The sequence below is a fragment of the Lagenorhynchus albirostris genome, chromosome 17, assembly GCF_949774975.1.
Source record: "Lagenorhynchus albirostris chromosome 17, mLagAlb1.1, whole genome shotgun sequence".
Classification (NCBI taxonomy): domain Eukaryota; kingdom Metazoa; phylum Chordata; class Mammalia; order Artiodactyla; family Delphinidae; genus Lagenorhynchus; species Lagenorhynchus albirostris.
In genome coordinates this window covers 57,380,689-57,400,013 of record NC_083111.1, presented here as the reverse complement: position 1 = coordinate 57,400,013, position 19,325 = coordinate 57,380,689, and the positions used below count along the sequence as shown (strand labels likewise).

General features: G+C 33.4%; 1 protein-coding gene across 3 annotated transcripts in view; it reads left to right on the top strand.

Moving 5' to 3' along the window:
• The window catches only part of CSMD3 (CUB and Sushi multiple domains 3), a 1,076,690-nt gene that overhangs the window by 676,307 nt on the left and 381,058 nt on the right, over window positions 1-19,325 (top strand). For all 3 annotated transcript variants that reach the window (XM_060127236.1, XM_060127235.1, XM_060127234.1), the window contains 5 exons: window positions 3,298-3,485; window positions 6,423-6,611; window positions 11,310-11,426; window positions 14,627-14,842; window positions 16,520-16,708. In XM_060127236.1, coding sequence (XP_059983219.1) covers window positions 3,298-3,485; window positions 6,423-6,611; window positions 11,310-11,426; window positions 14,627-14,842; window positions 16,520-16,708 — 899 coding nt within the window. The remainder of the gene's footprint in view (window positions 1-3,297; window positions 3,486-6,422; window positions 6,612-11,309; window positions 11,427-14,626; window positions 14,843-16,519; window positions 16,709-19,325) is intronic.

Genomic DNA, 19,325 nt, shown 5'->3' with positions numbered 1-19,325 from the left:
ATTAGAACACTCCTTTACACCATACACAAAGTAAACTCAAAATGGATTAGAGACCTAAATGTAAGACCAGACACTAAAACTCTTAGAGGAAAACATAGGCAGAATACTCTTTGACATAAATCACAGCAAGATCTTTTTTGATCTACCTGGTAGAGTAATGGAAATAAAAACAAAAATAAACAAATGGGACCTAATGAAACTTAAAAGCTTTTGCAAAGCAAAGGAAACTGCAAACAAGACGAAAAGACAACCTTCAGAATGGGAGAAAATGTTTACAGACTAATCAGCGGACAAAGGATTAATCTCCAAAATATATAAGCAGCTCATGCAGCTCAACATTAAAAAAAAAAAACAACCCAATCAGAAAATGGGCAGAAGACACAAATAGACATTTCTACAAAGGGGACATACAGATGGCCAAGAAGCACATGAAAAGCTGCTCAACATCACTAGTTATTAGAGAAATGCAAATCAAAACTACAATGAGGTATCACCTCACACCAGTTAGAATGGGCATCATCAGAAAACCTACAAGCAAGAAATGCTGGAGAGGGTGTGAGAAAAGGGAACACTCTTGCACTGTTGGTGGGAATGTAAATTGTTACAGCCACTATGGAGAACAGTATGGACGTTCCTTAAAAAACTAAAAATAGAATTACCATATGACCCAACCATCCCACTCCTGGGCATATACCCAGAGAAAACCGTAATTCAAAAAGACACATGCACCCCAATGTTCATTGCTTCGCTATTTACAATAGCCAGATCATGGAATCAACCTAAATGCCCATCGACAGATGAATGGATTAAAAAGTTGTGGTACATATATACAATGGAATATTACTCAGCCATAAAAAGGAACGAACTTGGGTCATTTGTAGAGACGTGTATGAATCTAGAGACTGTCATACAGAATGAAGTAAGTTGGAAAGAGTAAAACAAATACCGCATATTAGCACATACATGTGGAGCCTAGAAAAATGGTACAGATGAACCAGTTTGCAGGGCAGAAATAGAGACACAGATGTAGAGAACGAACGTGTGGACACCAAGGGGGGAAGTGGTGGGGGGTGGGGGGGGTGTAATTAATTGGGCGATTGGGATTGACATGTATACACTATGTATAAAATGGATGACTAATAGGAACCTGCTGTATAAAAGTTAAAAAAAAACTCCTAGGGCTTCCCTGGTGGCTCAGTGGTTGAGAGTCTGCCTGCTGATGCAGGGGACAGGGCTTCGTGCCCCGGTCTGGGAGGATCCCACATACCGTGTAGCAGCTGGGCCCGTGAGCCATGGCCGCTGAGCCTGCGCGTCTGGAGCCTGTGCTCCGCCAACGGAGAGTCCACAACAGTGAGAGGCCTGCGGACAGCAAAAAAAAAAAAAAACAACTCCTAAAAAAAAAATATTTTGTATATATATTGTAGTGTATATATATATATATATATATATATATATATACACTACAATAGATTGACTACCAAACAATCAAATAATGGATTCACAATACATAATTGCCTGATCATTTTTTTAAAGGAAATAGTGTATTCTTATACATTTACTACTCTAAATCATATTATTGGAAAAGTTATTTTTAGACAAATACAGTATATTCCAGGTTGCAAAATAAAGAGTAAGATAAACTTATGAAATCCATTCATTTTACTAAGTCTTGCTTAATAGGATGTAACAGTGGTACAAATCTAAAAATATTTCATTTGTCTTTCTTAAATAGCATTAAATTATACATTTTGACTACTTTTGTGCCATGTTTATATTCATATTGGAGATTTTATAATGAAATAAAGTTTCTAATTTTTAAATGTTTCTTTCAATTTTTTTTTACCAGGTTTTGAGTTTTATTTGTTTTAGTTTTATTTTTCTGAGGAATAATGTAGTTTAATCTTGTAATACTGGAAAAGACTGGTAGGTATGATAAAGTTATTATCTGAAAATTGGTGGACATTTCAAGTTATAATTATTTTTAAAAGTGTACTGAATATAACTAGTTGCCAAAAACTGTGTTGGAAGAGATATTCTAAAAGGGTGAAAATGCATGGTTAGTACTGAAGTATCCAAGCATACTGAGTGCTTTTTTGATAAAGTTGATAACAGCCCTAGAGAAAAGAAAGTATTGTTTTCTTTAAAATACATTCATTCTTTCATTTATCCAATAAGTACTTACTGAGTGTCTACTATATGCAAAACATCAACAAAAACAGAAACTGTCTGAACTCATGGAGCTTATAGACTCTTAATGGAGACAGCTATCAAACAAGCAAACAACTGTGATTAGTGTCACAAAAGGCACAATAAATTGTGGCAATATAGTAAAACTAACCTACATTGTGAGGTCAGGGAAGGGCTTCCTGTGGACCAGTTTAAGCTGAAAGCTGAAATATGTATAGGAAAACCTTGGTGAAGGCAGGAATAGAATGTTCTGGGCTGCAGTTTCATTATGGGAAGTGAGTAAGATGCTCAACTATTCATGATTCCACATAGATGTTTTTCCCCCAACTAAGATTTCTGATCCAGATTCAGACTGTGGTATACTCTTGAAGTGCAAGGAAGGAATGCAAAATTTTATTTTATTATGAATATGTTATACATGTTAAAAGTAGCTCTGTGTTGAATACAATTTATAAAACAATTGTATCTTTTAAAAAATTGAAAACAATAGCAGCAACAACAGCCAAAAATCTAAATAAAAATTGTATAAAAAATGTAATGGCCAAAAGAGATTTATCAAAAATAAAACAACTATATGAAGCAGAGGTCAGATTTGAAGTATACTGTTAAGATGAAATTCTGATGATCTGATTGAAGATAAATAAGTATACTGTTAAGATGAAATTCTGATGATCTGATTGAAGATAAATAAGTATACTGTTAAGATGAAATTCTGATGATCTAATTGAAAATTGAAAATAAATACATAATTTTCCATAGAAATGAGGAAAGCAAAAGAAAGATGACTCCAAAAACATGCTTGGTTAATGAAAAGGCTATTTATTTACTGAAGATAATCTGTAACATTTGAAAGAAATCTTACTTGCGAACAACAAGTATGTATTCATACTTTTTAAATGAAAATTGTCCATAGGAATAAGAGCTTATAACTTTGGTATTCTTAAATGGTGGGGCCTTAAATGATATATAAGATATTAGAAAAGCTTAAGAAAACTGTATATAAAGCTGGTAAAAATTATAAATAATAAGTTAAATAGCAATCTAAAGTGTTATTTTCCTATACAGTGTTATTCTAATAAATATGTTTTCACATATGTCTCTTAACCGTAGATTTCAGACTGAACTGAATTATGATGTTCTGGAAGTTCATGATGGGCCAAATCTTCTGTCACCCTTGCTTGGATCTTACAATGGCACACAGGTGCCCCAGTTTCTATTTAGTAGCAGTAATTTTATATACCTTCTATTTACAACAGACAATAGCCGTTCTAATAATGGTTTCAAGATTCATTATGAAAGTAAGTAATGCCAACATGTTTTTTGATCTCGTTACTCTGTTTTCCATACTTTTGCTATTACCATTGTATCATTAAGAGAACTAGGAGATTTATTAAAGAAAAGAAGATCAAAGCTTTCCTTGACCTATGAGAATGCTAATAGGTTACAAGGTGTGTGTTTTAGTAAATCCTGTATTAGATTTTTTCCAACAATATCTATGTAATATCATTATGAAGGGAAATACTAAGGAAACGTCAGAAATAGCAAATAAAAAAATCTTTAAAAATGAGTTCATGTAATCGTTATTTGTGCTGAAAAGCCAACAATAGGCAGTAAATGGCAGTCTAAGATGTATATGAACATTGACAAATTCTTTTAGCATTTACTTCATAAATTCAATCATACTTTTATATTTTATTCAATGTATACTCATTGCATACATTTCCATTAAAAATATTCAATTTTATTATTTTGTATGAAGTATTGAAAATTATATTAACAGTGAAAAGTAAAATACATACTCATATATATGCAGCTATGGCTAACATAACTAGCCAAAGGCTATATATTAAAAGAGGCTCTAATTCAGTGTTGGAATCAGTTTAGAATAATTTCACTTAAAATACTTTTTGTTTAAGAAGTCTAAAATATGTCTGATTTTTTTAAAAACTTGATGCTGGTATATGCATAGAAACGAGTCTCTGTTTTGTTTATAAACATCTGACATATTTAAATAAATGTGGTTGTATTGTATATGATGTATGGTTGCATACATATGTATAAACTCACATATGCACACATTTTCATCTAAAAATACATTGCCATATATCTTTTCATGAAAAAGTTTTGGTGAATGTATCTGACAGTACATTTAAGATTACTGCAAGATATCTTTATATCAGTTTCAGATAGATATTATATCACTACTTTTTATATTCAAGTCTCCTATGTCCCCTTCCCCCTCAGGAGAAAATTTCAGCATTTAAAATTTGTAATTTTATATCCCATGTAGGGTGTCTCTCTTCAGTAAATCTGGTTGGGCGCATGGGTTTTTAAAATCGTTAATATATATTTATAGCTATTTTCTTTTTAACCTTATCCACAATATTATTTAATTATATTAACTTCCCTTTATTTAGAGCTTTGTGGCATGGAAGTATATTTCCTAAACATTATTGTAAAATGCAATGAGAGGATTAACACATGCTTGGGAATTCAAATGAATTTAAAGGACTTTAATTGAGATCTTTAGCATTTATTAGTTAAAGCTGAGTCAGAGTAGTCATTTTTTTAAAAAAATCTATTTCAAAATTAATTTTCACTAGCAATTAATTTGTATCAATATGCTAGAATGGGCAGACACCTTTTTCGTTTTGTCCATTGTTCTATCCTATGCCCGATATATCACATTCAGTCCCATTTCAACCAAGGTATGTGGTTGTAATCATGTTCTCAGACACAGGATTATTTTAAGGATTAAGTTAAACCATCATGCAAAGTGTTATTAAAAGTGTGGGGATTTTCAATAAACTGACCCAACAGATTTAGTTCAGATTCTTGCTAAAACTGAACTAAGTGGGCTAAGGACAGAGCCCAAGGGTCAGACCTAATCCTAAGAAGGACTTGGAGGAGCCTAACAAGTTTAGCTAAGGCAGAGTCTTTATTACAGACAGCAAGTTTGTCACTTATAGGCCCTGGTGAAATAGTCCAAGTTATTATTGAGGGCTAGTGCCTAAATAGTAGAGTGGAGGCTAAGAAATGCTGAGGTTGATGAGAGGTGCAACAGACATTGATTTTGGTCAAATCTGGCCAGGAGGCAGTGATTTTCAATTTAAATTTGTTTACAAAAGATCATTTTCTTTCATTTTTATTCTAATTAGTCTTCTGGTTTACTTAGTAACATCTCAAACCCTTTCCTACCAAGAAAACAAATAAAACACTTTTTCTGTTGACACTTTCTTAATAAGTTTCTCAAGCTGAAGGAAACCAAACTATCTTCTTTAAATGAATCATTCACATGCCTCAAAATCAGCAGAGTAAAACTTTAATTATTATACTACTTAAAACATTAAAAATGTATTTGGTGTTTGGTGAATTTGTATTTTAATAGAATCCATTAAAAGAGAAAACTCGATCTCTCCAGTTGAACCAAAATTTTATGGGAAGGATTTCTTGCAATGCTACCAGTGATTGCACTCTAGAATTTTATTTTATTCCCTGTCTTGGGCACTTTTACCCCTTATGTCTTCCTCTCAAAACAGGAAGATTACAAAAACTGTACCAATAAGATAAGATTATTTATCGTTTACAAAACACATTAAAATAATAAAAATAACTCAGAACAGACGTTCCTTTTTTTGTTTTAGTACAATCCCTCAACCCCAAGGGGGTTTATTATGTTGTATTTCTTGAAATACAGATGTAATACTGTTTCTTGGATATCTAAATATTACATAAAACAAGACAATGATAAGTGGATGCAGAACAAATCCATAGACACAGATACCAATCTCTGAAGACATATTTAGAGCCTCCTAAAGCAATCAAATGGAGTTTTAATGATAAAACTAATTTCATAGAATTATTTTAATGACCAAATTAGGCAAATTTTGCAAACATTTTAGAGTTGTACCTGGAATATAATAAGTTCAAACATTAATTATTGCTATGATTATTATTGTATATGTGTGTATATATATAATTTATAATACAAAGTTTGATAGATAATTGTACATTTTCAAGTTTTTATATAACTAATGGCCTGAGTTTTTGGTCCTTGTGGGTAGGAAATGTCAAAAAATTTGTTAAATAAACTGCTAGTTTTTAAAATAAAGCTATGGGCACATTAATTTATTTGTAAAAATTACCACTCACAATTGTTTGAAGGAATGAGAATCAATTTCAGCGATTTGACTCTCATCAAGCTTACTCTTTTTCATATTCCCTTTGTTTTCCAGGTGTTACAGTGAACACCTATTCTTGCTTGGACCCTGGCATACCTGTACATGGTCATCGCTATGGTCATGATTTCTCCATCGGATCTACTGTTTCATTTAGTTGTGACCCAGGATACAGGCTGAGCCATGAAGAGCCCCTTCTATGTGAGAAAAACCACTGGTGGAGTCATCCACTTCCAACATGTGATGGTAAGAATTCATTCAATATGCAAAATAAACTGATTTATAAACCAAAAAAAAAATCAACATAATCTTGTAAAATGTGAGGCTGAACATAAATATAAGTATTTCATATGTTTAAAAGAATATCTTGAAGTCTGCCAATTTTATGTTATCAAACCATTAATAAAGAAACAAAAGAATTAATATTGATAATCAGCCAAACTTACCCCATGCCTAAGGATGCTATATGTATTTTTAAAATGTGTTGAGGTAACCATTTTAGATGCCCATTGTGTGCTTCGGGTCCTTGAAAAAATAGCATTGAAGGTGTCATGTTGGTGTCAGATGAATGCAATGAAGAGATAGAGCATTTACCTCCTGCCTGAAAGGCAACATGTACTAATCCAAATTTTACCTAGCTACGCAGCACTGTGGCAATGTACCAGACTGCCCTGTGGTGGCAAGTTCCTGGCTATAGAAAATATTATACCAGTGTCCTTACCTCTTCTTTGTTTCTGTGGAGACTAAGTCAGCAATCCTTCATTTTTCAGAAAACCCATATGAAAATACAGTGAAAGAAGCTGCTTTCCTCTGATTGGGAAGTGCTTGCACACTTGCTTTATAAAAACACACACAATGTAAATCTATTCATTATTTAGTTCTGGGCTTTAATTTTTATTTATAACACTATTCCTAACTTTTATTATTTTGCCAAGTGGAAGATAAAGTTTTCATTTCATAATTAAATTTTCAAATACTGTCAGTGCCATCATTTTTCTGTAACAGCTTTAGGTCAGTTTGTTTTTTTGCTTCTTTGTTTATTTATTTATTTAATTCATTTATTTTTGGCTGTGTTGGGTCTTCGTTGCTGAATGCAGGCTTTCACTAGTTGCAGTGAGCAGCAGCTACTCTTCATTGAGGTGCACAGGCTTCTCACCATGGTGGCTTCTTTTGTTGCAGAGCATGGGCTCTAAGTGCAGGCACATAGGCTCAGTAGTTGTGGCTTGCGGGCTCTAAAGCACAGTCTCAGTAGTTGTGGCACACGGGCTTAGTTGCTCTGCGGCATGTGGGATCCTCCAGGACCCGTGTCACCTGCATTGGCAGGTGGATTCTTAACCACTGCACCACCAGGGAAGCCCGGTCAATTTGTTTTTATAACGAGGTTTAAAAGAATCATCAGCACTTCTTCCCTGTATTTGGTACAATACCATTTGTAATACCGTTCTCGTGGTTGTAAGTGACAGAACCCCATCTCTAACTGATTTTAAAAAATGAAAGCAGAATTTGTTGTTCAAAGTTTCAAACTTAGAAAAGGTATGGGTGACATACTTCTCATTGCTAATTATAATCATGAATTCAAGCATTTTCAAGGATATCTCTATTTCCATCTTGGCTTTTCTCTCTCTATTGGCATCATTCTCTTTAACTGCAGCCAGGCTTTTTCCATACGGGAAGTGGAGAATACACTCTCATGAAGATGGAAACATGTAACCTCGTATTTCCAGGATCAGAGGAGAATGAGAGTTCTTCCTTGTTGTTCTAATTAGAAAAATCCCAGGAAAGGTCTCTAATCAGTCCATAATTATACTCGTAACTGTAGAAAAGGAGAAGCACACTTTACGATTGGCTTTCTCCAGGTCCTGTGTCCATCCGTCCTTGTGGTTGGAGACAAATGATTGTGGTGTAAAGGTACTATGTTTGTCAGGTCCTGGTGAAGCCACATGATTGGCATGAGTAAATTCACCAAAGTAAAAAGGTGTGGCGGCAATGTTATCAGAAGAAACAGGAGAATAAAAATAATGTCCAAGTATACCAGCATGCTTAAATATTATTAATAATAAAAGTGAGTGTATCTAGTTTTCCTGGGAGCAACATAGGCCCTCATCATCTCTTGTCAACGCAACTTCAATCAACCTTAAATTCAATATCCAACTACTTCAATCTAACCTCCTTTCTTCACACTAAGGGTATTTCATGCTCTATCCCATGTCAAAAAATGCTTAATGGCTCTCTGTTTCCTAGGAATGAAAGTCCAAATTATTAATCATGGAATTCATGATTCTTAACCATGTGTCCTCCTCTTTTGTATCCCCATTTCATTCTGAGCATAACTGGACAAGGGCTAAATTATATTCATGTTTTGAATGTCTGAGCTTTGTATAAAGCCTCTAAAATTAACTGAACTCAAATACTTATAACTAGTAAACTGATTTGATTAGGGTTTTCCTTCAGTTTAAACATTTTCCCCGGAGGCAGCTAATCTAAACTTCCTGGGGTTAAAGGGAGGAGAAGTGAATAAACAGAATTGATTTTCCAGATCCAAGAGTATAACCTCCATTGGCCTAGATTGCCTGGATATTCAAGGTACAGCATGCCTCACTTTTATACACATCAGCTCTTATAGTTTCTTCATAGCCCATAGTTAATTGATTCACAAAGCACACTAGTCAGTGAGGGTTGGTGGTGATAATAATAATAATAGCTAACATTTAATGAGGGTTTACCATGTGCTGGTACTGCTGTAGGTGCTTTAGGTATATTAACTTGTTTTATCAAAATAACTCTATGAGGTAAGTGCCATTATGATCACCACTTAACAGATGAGAAAATTAAGGCAAACAGAGATTGAGTATGTTGCCCTGTGTCGTCCCACTAGTTAATGGCAGAATCAGGATTGAAACTCAGGCAGCCTTGATCCAGATCCTGTGCACAAGTCTACTATGACACGGCCTCCTGCCCACATTCTCTGCAATAGTAAAGTACTAAGATTCTTTAAAATGAAGGGTACAATTGTAGATTTGTTATTCTTTCCTCAGTGATGCCACATGTTTAAGAATTTTGTATAAAAAATACATATAGCTGTTTAAATAGTTTATGGATATTCTGTACTCCTTGGAATATGTGACTGAAAAATAGGAAATTTTCACAAGGAAATTTTAAAAACTTAGAACCATCAAGATACAATGGAAATGGTATACCTAGCCCTTAACTTGATCACAAAAGCTCAATGAGGCTTTTTTTTTTAATTGAACGAAAATTGAAAGTTTCAGTAAGAATAATCACCAATAAAGGTCTGTGCAGGCTCTAAACAGGAGCCTAGGCTTCCAGACCATGAATATTATTGTAAATGTCTTAATAATAAATGAAATTGGAAGCATAGCCTTATCTTGGTCTCAAGAAGGTGGCCTATAAGACAACTTCAAGTGAGGTACTAGTCAAGACCTTCTTTTATTCCTTAGTGAAGTAAAAGAAGTAGCAAAGGGAAGAGTGTTCTGTTTTTCTTTTTTTTTTTTAAATTAATTAATTTATTTATTTTTGGCTGTGTTGGGTCTTTGTTGCTGTGCGTGGGCTTTCTCTAGTTGCAGTGAGCGGAGGCTACTCTTCGTTGTGGTGCACAGGCTTCTGATAGGGTGGCTTCTTTTGTTGCAGAGCACAGGCTCTAGGCGCAGGGGTTTCAGTAGTTGTGTCTCACGGGCTCTAGAGCACAGGCTCAGTAGTTGTGGTGCACGGGCTTAGTTGCTCCACAGCATGTGGGATCTTCCCGGACCAGGGCTCGAACCCGTGTCCCCTGCATTGGCAGGTGGATTCTTAACCACTGCACCACCAGGGAAGCCCCAAGAATGATTTTTAATTGTGTGTATATTTATGTAAATCTAAGCCTGCTTAAATACTTCTAGGAACTGCAGACTTACTATTTCTAGTCAGGTCAGTGTAGACTAGCAGCCAGATTGCCTCAACTCTTCCTTCTCAGCGTTGCCACTTGGAAGAAATCATGGAAGACAATAAAGCCAAAACTCACTTTTCTGGTATCCCAGAGAAGTTGAGCAAGGATCAGAGCAGATAAGGCTGTATGTTGCATTCACAGTTCTTACTGCCCTTACCCATGTTGCCCATGTCCAAGAGAGTAGACATCTCCAAGTGGAATAGAATAAGGAGTCAACTTTTCTCTGCTTCCACGAGAATGTACATTCTTACCTGACTATATCTTTGTTTCCTTTAATTTTTAATACTGGTAAAATTATCTGGCATATCATAACCACTGATGGTAGAAGGCATTGTAAACTGTCATTTATTCTAGAGTAAATGAACATTGAATTAAATTTCAATTTCTTTGACCTCAGTTCATAAACATTTATTTAGTTTTATTATCTTGGAGTATTTACTTAAAAATCAATATCCTCTCAGAAACCCCTTTTTGTTCACGGTATTTCCCAGAGAAATGTACAAGTGTGGAAGCAGCCTTCAAAATTTCGGTTTACTTCACTGTTTTAAAAAGAATTCTATGAAGAATGACATATATCCCTTTAGGAATCTAAATAATTTTGTATAATTAACAATTTGTTTTCTTAAAGTTTAGTAAAAGAGGGACTGCTAAAGAATTAATTACTCATGTTTAATTTACAACCAATTTATGCAAATGTTGCTTATAATTAGAAATGTGTAAGATAAGTATGTACTTCAAATGCAAATGTGGAAATTTGAGCTAAATTCTCCTGGGGCCAGTATTAATTCTCAGATACTATTACATATCTTTTTCTTCTCTTTGCTGCTGCAAAGGACGAAATGATTTCTTAGTATTGGAAGAGGTCTTTACACATTGCTGTTATTACCAGGAAGTAACTTAAGCAAAAATAATCAGACTCATTCTATTTTAAGAGAGATATGTTCAGCCTCTGCCTCTCTAACTATACCTGATCAGATGACTACATTTCTTTGTATTTTCAGCATTATGTGGAGGAGATGTTAGAGGGCCTAGTGGAACAATCTTATCACCTGGTTACCCGGAATTTTATCCAAATTCTCTGAATTGTACGTGGACTGTTGATGTAACCCATGGAAAAGGTAATTTGCCTCGTACAATGATAATGGGCTATCTTCTGAATTTTCATTGCATCTATTTTTATTTCATTGTCCTTTACAATGTCATTTTGCATGAGCAAAACCAGATCAGTACTAAAATATGCTAACACAAAATTCAATTTGAGTAACTGCAGCAGAGGATTATATTTACTTTTCTATAGTATTATACTCACGTTTTTGTCAGAATGGTAATATGAGATATTTATTTTCTTTTGATATATTAAACTAATGTTATTTGGAATTTTCATATCAACAGAATCTCAAACAGGATGGCTTTTGTCTCTGGCACAGTGGGTTGATTTCAAAAGTTCAAAGGGGAATAGGAAGATACTCTGAAGTGCTGAACCAATTGTAAAGCAAACAGTACATGTTTATATACACTCGTTTTTAAAATGTTTATGATTATTTATTATAGCTATATTTCCTGTGTAAATTTATAACCATTCTAGAAATATCTGTCTCAAATTTTCTGTCAGAACTGAAGTTATATCTCACATAATTGAATGAGAGTATAAAATTGCACTATGCATATGGTAGATGTTAATAAATGTCCTTTGAACAAATAAATGAAATTCCTTGTAGTACTAAGTATGGTTTATTCATGCAATACAACCAAAATAGTATATTAGCAATATAAGTGGTTAAGGCAAAAACTTGACACTGGGAAAATGGGCATTCTAATATATCAAAACGAAAATGGATGAAAATTATTTACCTGAAAAAATCTACATGCTAATCTTTTTAAAAAGAGTTAATTTATTCATGATAAAAACTGCTTTGGAGAAGTAGTTTTTGTTTTAGCTCTATTCTTTTATTATTCTTATTGGTTTTTACTATTACATTGTACTTATTAACTTTACTATAGAAGATCTAAAATAACCCCACCCACAAAATCCTAGCAATGAGAAGATATTACAATTTTAAAAATTAAAGCTTTATTTAATAATTTGAATTCATTGTGTTTTTTACACAATGTGTTTTTACACTCCTGTTCAACTATGTGAGATATATCTGCAGTTCTGATAGAATATTTGAGATACAAATGAAGTTTGCCTTTATTAAAATTATACATCCTTTTATTGACAGTGAGGATTATATAAGGATTGTTATTTTAATGAAATTAAATATAATTGAGAAAAAAATGCTGTTAAAATGAGTATTGTGGTATTGTACAGCAGGAATGAGGTAGAAGACTTTGTAAACTGTCATTTTTGTTGCTCTCCATAATGGAAGACTCTTTGCTGGACGTTAACCAAAGCATCCAGTGTTATTATTATTTCAGTGTGTAGTGGATTAATGGAGTTCAAAATAAGCTTCCTTGTATTATACAAGAAAATGGAGGGCTACATACTACTTGCTATGTAAATAGAGGTTTAATTAACACTTAAGGTTTTGCATCTTCACAGATTGCAAGTGTTAATTAAATCTGTATTTACATGGCAAGAAATGCAGATTATCTGCTTTTCTTTTACGAGCCAACAAAATTGTTTGGAAGTACAACTATTCCAAAGTGTAGCCAAAGTTATGTGAAGGATAATCTCTTAAAGTTTGGAGAAATTGTCAAGGTAATATAATTTAACTTCTCATCCAGCACATGCAGATGCGCACATGCACGCGCACACATGTGTCAATATGTCACCCCCTCAAGGTCATAGTTAGTGTCATAACTAACTAAAACCTAGATATTCATGATATTTTGACTTGAAGCCCAAGTTTTTTCTTATATTTCTGTAACAAAAATTGCCTTAATAAGGCTTCTTGAATTATCACTTTTATGAGAAGGTACTATGATGTTGAAACCACTGATTTTTTCTCACTATTCTTCAACACCCATTGCCCTATTAAGATTGTATGTCTTTGCCTGTCCACTTCTTCTTCCTGAAATGTCTATCCCAGGATTGTTATTCCACAAACATCTGTTCACTTTTGAAGGCCATTGCCTTCAGAAGCCTCTGCTGATACCTTTGACAAACTACCTCTATTTCTATGCTCCTATATTGACTCACATTAATCACTTTTATAGCACTTAGCATAATGTTTGAACTTTTATTTTATGTATCTTTTTCCCTCAGATAGACCATGAGTTATTTACAATCTTCTAATTTTTTTATATTCCATAATGCCTATAATATAGTAGGTTCTTAGTATCATATTCTTATTTGGATTAATTGACCTTCAGCAGAAGGTCTTATATTGTTTTGCTGCAGTGAAAACAGATTTTATTGCTTAAACTGTAATCTGATAAACAGAGGCTTACTTTTATAAAGTCGCTGACTAGGACAGAGTGACATGAAACCAATTTACTTTCATGTTGAAGGATTAAACAATAACGATAGCTAACGATTGTTGAGTACTTCCTCTGTGAAAGCACTGTGCCAAGTCATCCCCTATATTGTCTCATTTAAACTTCAAGACAACCCTATTAGGACCCCATTTTTCAAATGGAGAAAGTGTATCTCAGAAAGACTATGTATGTAATACTTGACAATGGGCTTATTAGCATCACTATCTAACAGAATTTTTAATTTTCCCAAGTATTAATTCAGTGCATATCAGAACAACCGCATTTTTCTAAGAAAAACATGCATAATGAATTTTTTCTTCTTTTTTTTACATCTGTTCTTGTATTACCTGCCTAGTTTTTCTTAGTTTTAGTCTCTGATTGAAATCAAATTGACTTAATGTGAATTTCCATTCATTATTCTGTAAACTTAGATATCAGTTAATCTAGATGGCAGAGCATCTTCTCCTTGCCACATTGACACCTCATTCTCATTTACATCTGTCTAGTGTCAATTACCACATTTACACTGAAGAACATTTGAAAGACTGACTTAATTTCTGGACCCCTCCTAAAAAAGGCTCATTGTGGAGAGAGAGAGAAAAAAAGAAGAGTTACATTTTTAAATTTTTTATTTATTTATTTTTTTGCGGTACGCGGGCCTCTCACTGTTGTGGCCTCTCCCGTTGCGGAGCACAGGCTCCGGACGCGCAGGCTCAGCGGCCATGGCTCACGGGCCCAGCCGCTTCGCGGCATGTGGGATCTTCCCGGACCGGGGCACAAACCCGCGTCCCCTGCATCGGCAGGCGGACTCTCAACCACTGCGCCACCAGGGAAGCCCCAGCTCTATGTGTTTTACTGATATAGTTTATAAGTCTAATTTTCATCTTTCCCTTAATAGGTGTGCAGTTCAATTTTCACACCTTTCATTTGGAAGACCATCATGACTACTTACTCATCACAGAGAATGGTAGTTTTACCCAACCACTGGCACGCCTGACTGGTTCAGAACTTCCTTCAACAATCAATGCTGGTCTCTATGGAAATTTCAGGGCTCAGTTGCGCTTCATTTCAGATTTTTCAATATCATATGAAGGATTCAATATTACATTCTCTGGTAAGAAAACAAGTTTAAAAATCAGATTTTTAAAAGTATGAGCATAACTTTTGTTATGTATGACAAAACAGAGAGAAAAAAAGAGAAAAGAAATAAAGAAGAAAACAAAGAAATTATCTGCCAACAAATTTTAATGAAACGTTGAAATGCCTTGAAGATTGTCTATAGTAATATATTAAAGGGAACCTTTAAACAATAGCAAAAAATAAATCAATTCATTAAAAAATTTAATAGAAATACAATAAATACATTTCTTTAACTTGCATCCTGCAGAATTCTAACAGAGAAGAACTTGCTAAAATGCCAGTTGAACTTAAAATGGAAATTCATACATATATTTAAAGTTTCAATTAGGCCATAAATGAAATGTTAGTTAAACCAGTGATATTCTAGTTTTGTGTTTCAGAAAAAGGCATAGTTTATAGGCCAAGATTAAGACAAACTTAATTTATTCATTTGCAACTAGATGATACAGAAACAAGTTAATATGGTTATTCTTTTATTCTAGAATAACCTCATCTGTAGGCAACATTATAACTTGAATTACAGGAAAAAAATTATAAGACCAAAGTGAATAAAAATGTATTCTTATTAGTTCTACTTTCTAGTTAAATGGAGTAGTGAAAGAGAATACAGAAGCAAATTAATAAGTAAATCTTATGCCAACCTACTAACATTAAATTTATAATATTACAATTATACAAAATTTTATAAATAATATATAATTTATATAAATAAAATCATAAAAATACTAACCTCATCCTTCAACAGTTATTCTAGTATTTACATGAAAATACTTGTCTTCTAAAATAATTAAGGTATTTCATAGTGAATAGCAAATGAGCATAATCAATTTTAACCTAGAATGTTAAAAGTATATCCAAATAAGTTTTTTAAACAATAAAATAATAGCTCATCAACGTGAAACAATCCCTCTTGTTCTCCACTGCAATTACATACTAAGCACGTGCTCTGGAAATATTTTTAGATAAGCTACTTCTTCTTAGGACTGTATATAAATTATAATATTGTTGTTTAATTAACTCTACTCTCTCATACCCTGAAGAGTGTTTAACTGTTCATTTTCATGGTGCTCATTCATTGCTTGAGGAAGTTTTCTTGTATAAATCTATAATATACAATTTTCAATTTATGAGCACTTCAGTCTTACATAAACCCTTGCATCTGAAGTGACATGTTTTTCAGAATATGGATGAATTGAATTTCTTGTATACTAGAGGCACAAGAGCCTTTGTCATTTAGACTATAACCATTAAGTAAAAGTCATTTCAAAATGCAAATCATTTCATTCTAAATGGCATTTTGCATTTGAAAATATGAATCTATTATGCCATTATTATAAGTCAAAAATCTATGAAATGGAAATTTTCTAATGCAGAAGAAAAAATACAAGATAAATAGCTACATTTTCAATGTATCACTCAGAAGGTGACATTTTCTCACCTGTATTGAATTTCACACATAAGAGTATTCATTAAATTAGTAGACCTTTCACAAAAGAAGAAAATTATGTGTGCCATCAGCATATACCCATAATTTTACATACAGTAACTTTTAAAATGTATGGCTGGCCCTAAAAGCATCCATTTTGCAAATAGGAATATACCCTTAAAGGTTACTACTAACATTTTCTTTGTTCTCTTCATCCAATTACAGAGTATAATCTGGAACCTTGTGAAGATCCTGGAATTCCTCAATATGGTAACCGAATTGGCTTCAGCTTTGGGGTTGGTGACACTCTGGCCTTCTCATGCTCATCAGGTTATCGTCTGGAAGGGACGCCAGAGATCATCTGTCTTGGTGGCGGCCGACGAGTGTGGAGTGCACCTCTGCCAAGGTGTGTGGGTACGTGGTCAGCTGCTTTCATTTGCTTGTATGTGTAGTCACTGTCCATGGAGTTGCATGGTTATACACCCTTCGTTTTTTAATAATCTGTTGAATTTCTTCATTTCTTTCATATTAGTTATTTCAGTGTTTTTTCCACTTGGCAATCTGGTATACCTCAGTTACCTTCTCAACTGTTCTATTCAACCAACCATGCTTCTAAATTTGTTTTCAGATGATGAGAATAAGGAATGAATAGATAGACAGATAGATAAATAGGTAGATGACAGAATCATATTTTGAGAGCTTACAGAAAATTGCATTCTTGTATTCTGTTAATAGATGATTTTCCATGACTTCTAACTGAAGTTTTGACAATATTTTATAACTTAGAATTAACATGTAGGAAACATGATTACAAGGGAAAATAATAGATAATTTAAGGACCATCAAGGCAAGTATTGACTCAGTATGTGTCATCTATAGAATTAATCTGTTATGATAGATGAATTAAGATGGGAATTCATTTCACATGAGATAAAGAATTGCAATAATTAAAATATTGAAAGTTTGGAGCACCACCTCAACCTTTGGAAATGAATATTTTGACTGATAAATTAAAAAAAAAATCTGTAGAGAAAATGGAGGACTTTTCACTAGGACTTAAAGTCATTTTTATTTATATTAGGAAATAGAGAGGCAAGAATTTCTTTAGGTCATCACCCATTCAGTGGTTATCAGTACTCATTTTTACAATAGAACAAGATGCAAAAGATCATTTTATTATTTCATAAAGCTCTTAAAACTCTCAAAACCATTTAATTTGAATTTAATTGTAAATTTAATGGTGCATCACAAATCTTTGTAAGTTATAATATGCTACAAAATCAGGCACATTGGTAAAGATTTGATCTGTGGTTTAAGAATTTGTCCTTTTTTTCTTTTTTTAATGGAGGCAATATACCCCACAGATGAAAATGCAAATGGAGAAGAGGATACTCTCTATGACTTATTCAATATATTGTCCACTGTTTAGAATGTGGTGGGAATACCTGGGGATCCCCAAATCTAGTAAAAAAAATTTGATCTTTCAAGTTAATAAGTTTTATAGTGATGAGATTGTTTTCACAGCCCCTAAGGGTTATATAACAGACAAGCTGATATTCAACAGGTGAAATTTCTTTTTAAAAATCATAGGCTTTTATAGAAATGGCACAAGCAGCCACAGAGGCTGGGAGGTGATAAGTAGTCATACTCTCAGAGCATCTTTTCCAGGAAGACATATATAGTCCTTCTGTTTTGTTTTTATGTTTGGGGTTTTGGGGTTTTTTGGTTTTTTCTGCTGTTGCCAGATATAGAATTCCCCTCCTTATCTGAATTGCTCCCATTTCCATTTTTCTTTGGTGTGAATATTAATGAGAATCTTGGGAATAGTCCAAATGAGGGCTACAGAGTGCCTAGGTTTATATCCTGGTCATTTGATATTGGGTTAATTCACTTTTCTAAACTTCACTTTTCTCATCAGCAAAATGGTTACAACATTTTGCTAATGTTAGTTATGAGGGTTAAAGAGATTAGCCATGCCAGTCAGACACCTAATACAATCCCTGGAATATAGGAGGGGTTCAGAACTTAGATGCTGTTATAACTCTTATTATATTGAGAATAATCTGCTGCCTATCCAACCCGCCGATCTAGTTTATAAAACCAATTGTAGTACGGAATGAATTCCATGTTATAAAACACCAACCTTTATGAGGGTCTACCTGGCTCTTTTATATATGTATTTACCTCATTTAATTCTTACTATAATTCCGTTATTGTTATTCCCCCCATTTTTCATCAGAAGAACCTAAGTCTTAGAGATTTTAAACAACTTGCCCAAGATTGTCAAGGTTATATGTGGCAGAACCGTGATTTGTATACAGTCTTTCTCATTCTGAAACCCAAATTCTTTTCATTAGGATGGTTTAACCTCAAAAAGACTGAGGGAAAGGTAAATCTGAAAGAATTCTAAGTCACAAAGAGTTGATTAATATTTTCTTTCAAAGTACCAGAAACATACCAGGATGTTACACAGGCTGAGAAGAAAGTGTTTGTATCTACATTTTTAAGGTTTACTCCACTTTTACAATAAATTTTAATAAGTAGATTTATGAAAATCTGACTTTACAAAACAAGTAACTTCAAGTTCGTTTTGTTATATTAAAGTATTTCTTTGAGAGTAGGTTTATTCGTGCTTAAATCTTTAGTGAGAAGTATAACATAAAATCACCCTATGGACAAATTTAGAAAACAAAGTTATTGCCATGGGAATTTTCCCCTCATTTTAAAATTAACTGTGCTTGCTTTTAAGCTTATTAAAGTATACAATTAAGTTTACTGTACTTAATAAAGTCCACTGTAGGTATACATTTAAGTTACAAGATAGGGTGAGAAATATTTTCAAATAGTATGATTTTTTAAAAATTTTATTTCTCCAATTTTCTTTAAATTTTTCTTCACTCTTTTGCCTATTCGTCAAAACAAATATGTTCCTTTTTGCATTTCTGGTTCCGTATATGCGTATGTATATATTTCTTATTTTGTTATCTTTTCAAAGTTCACAATCTTCAGTCACATAAAATGTGCATTATTT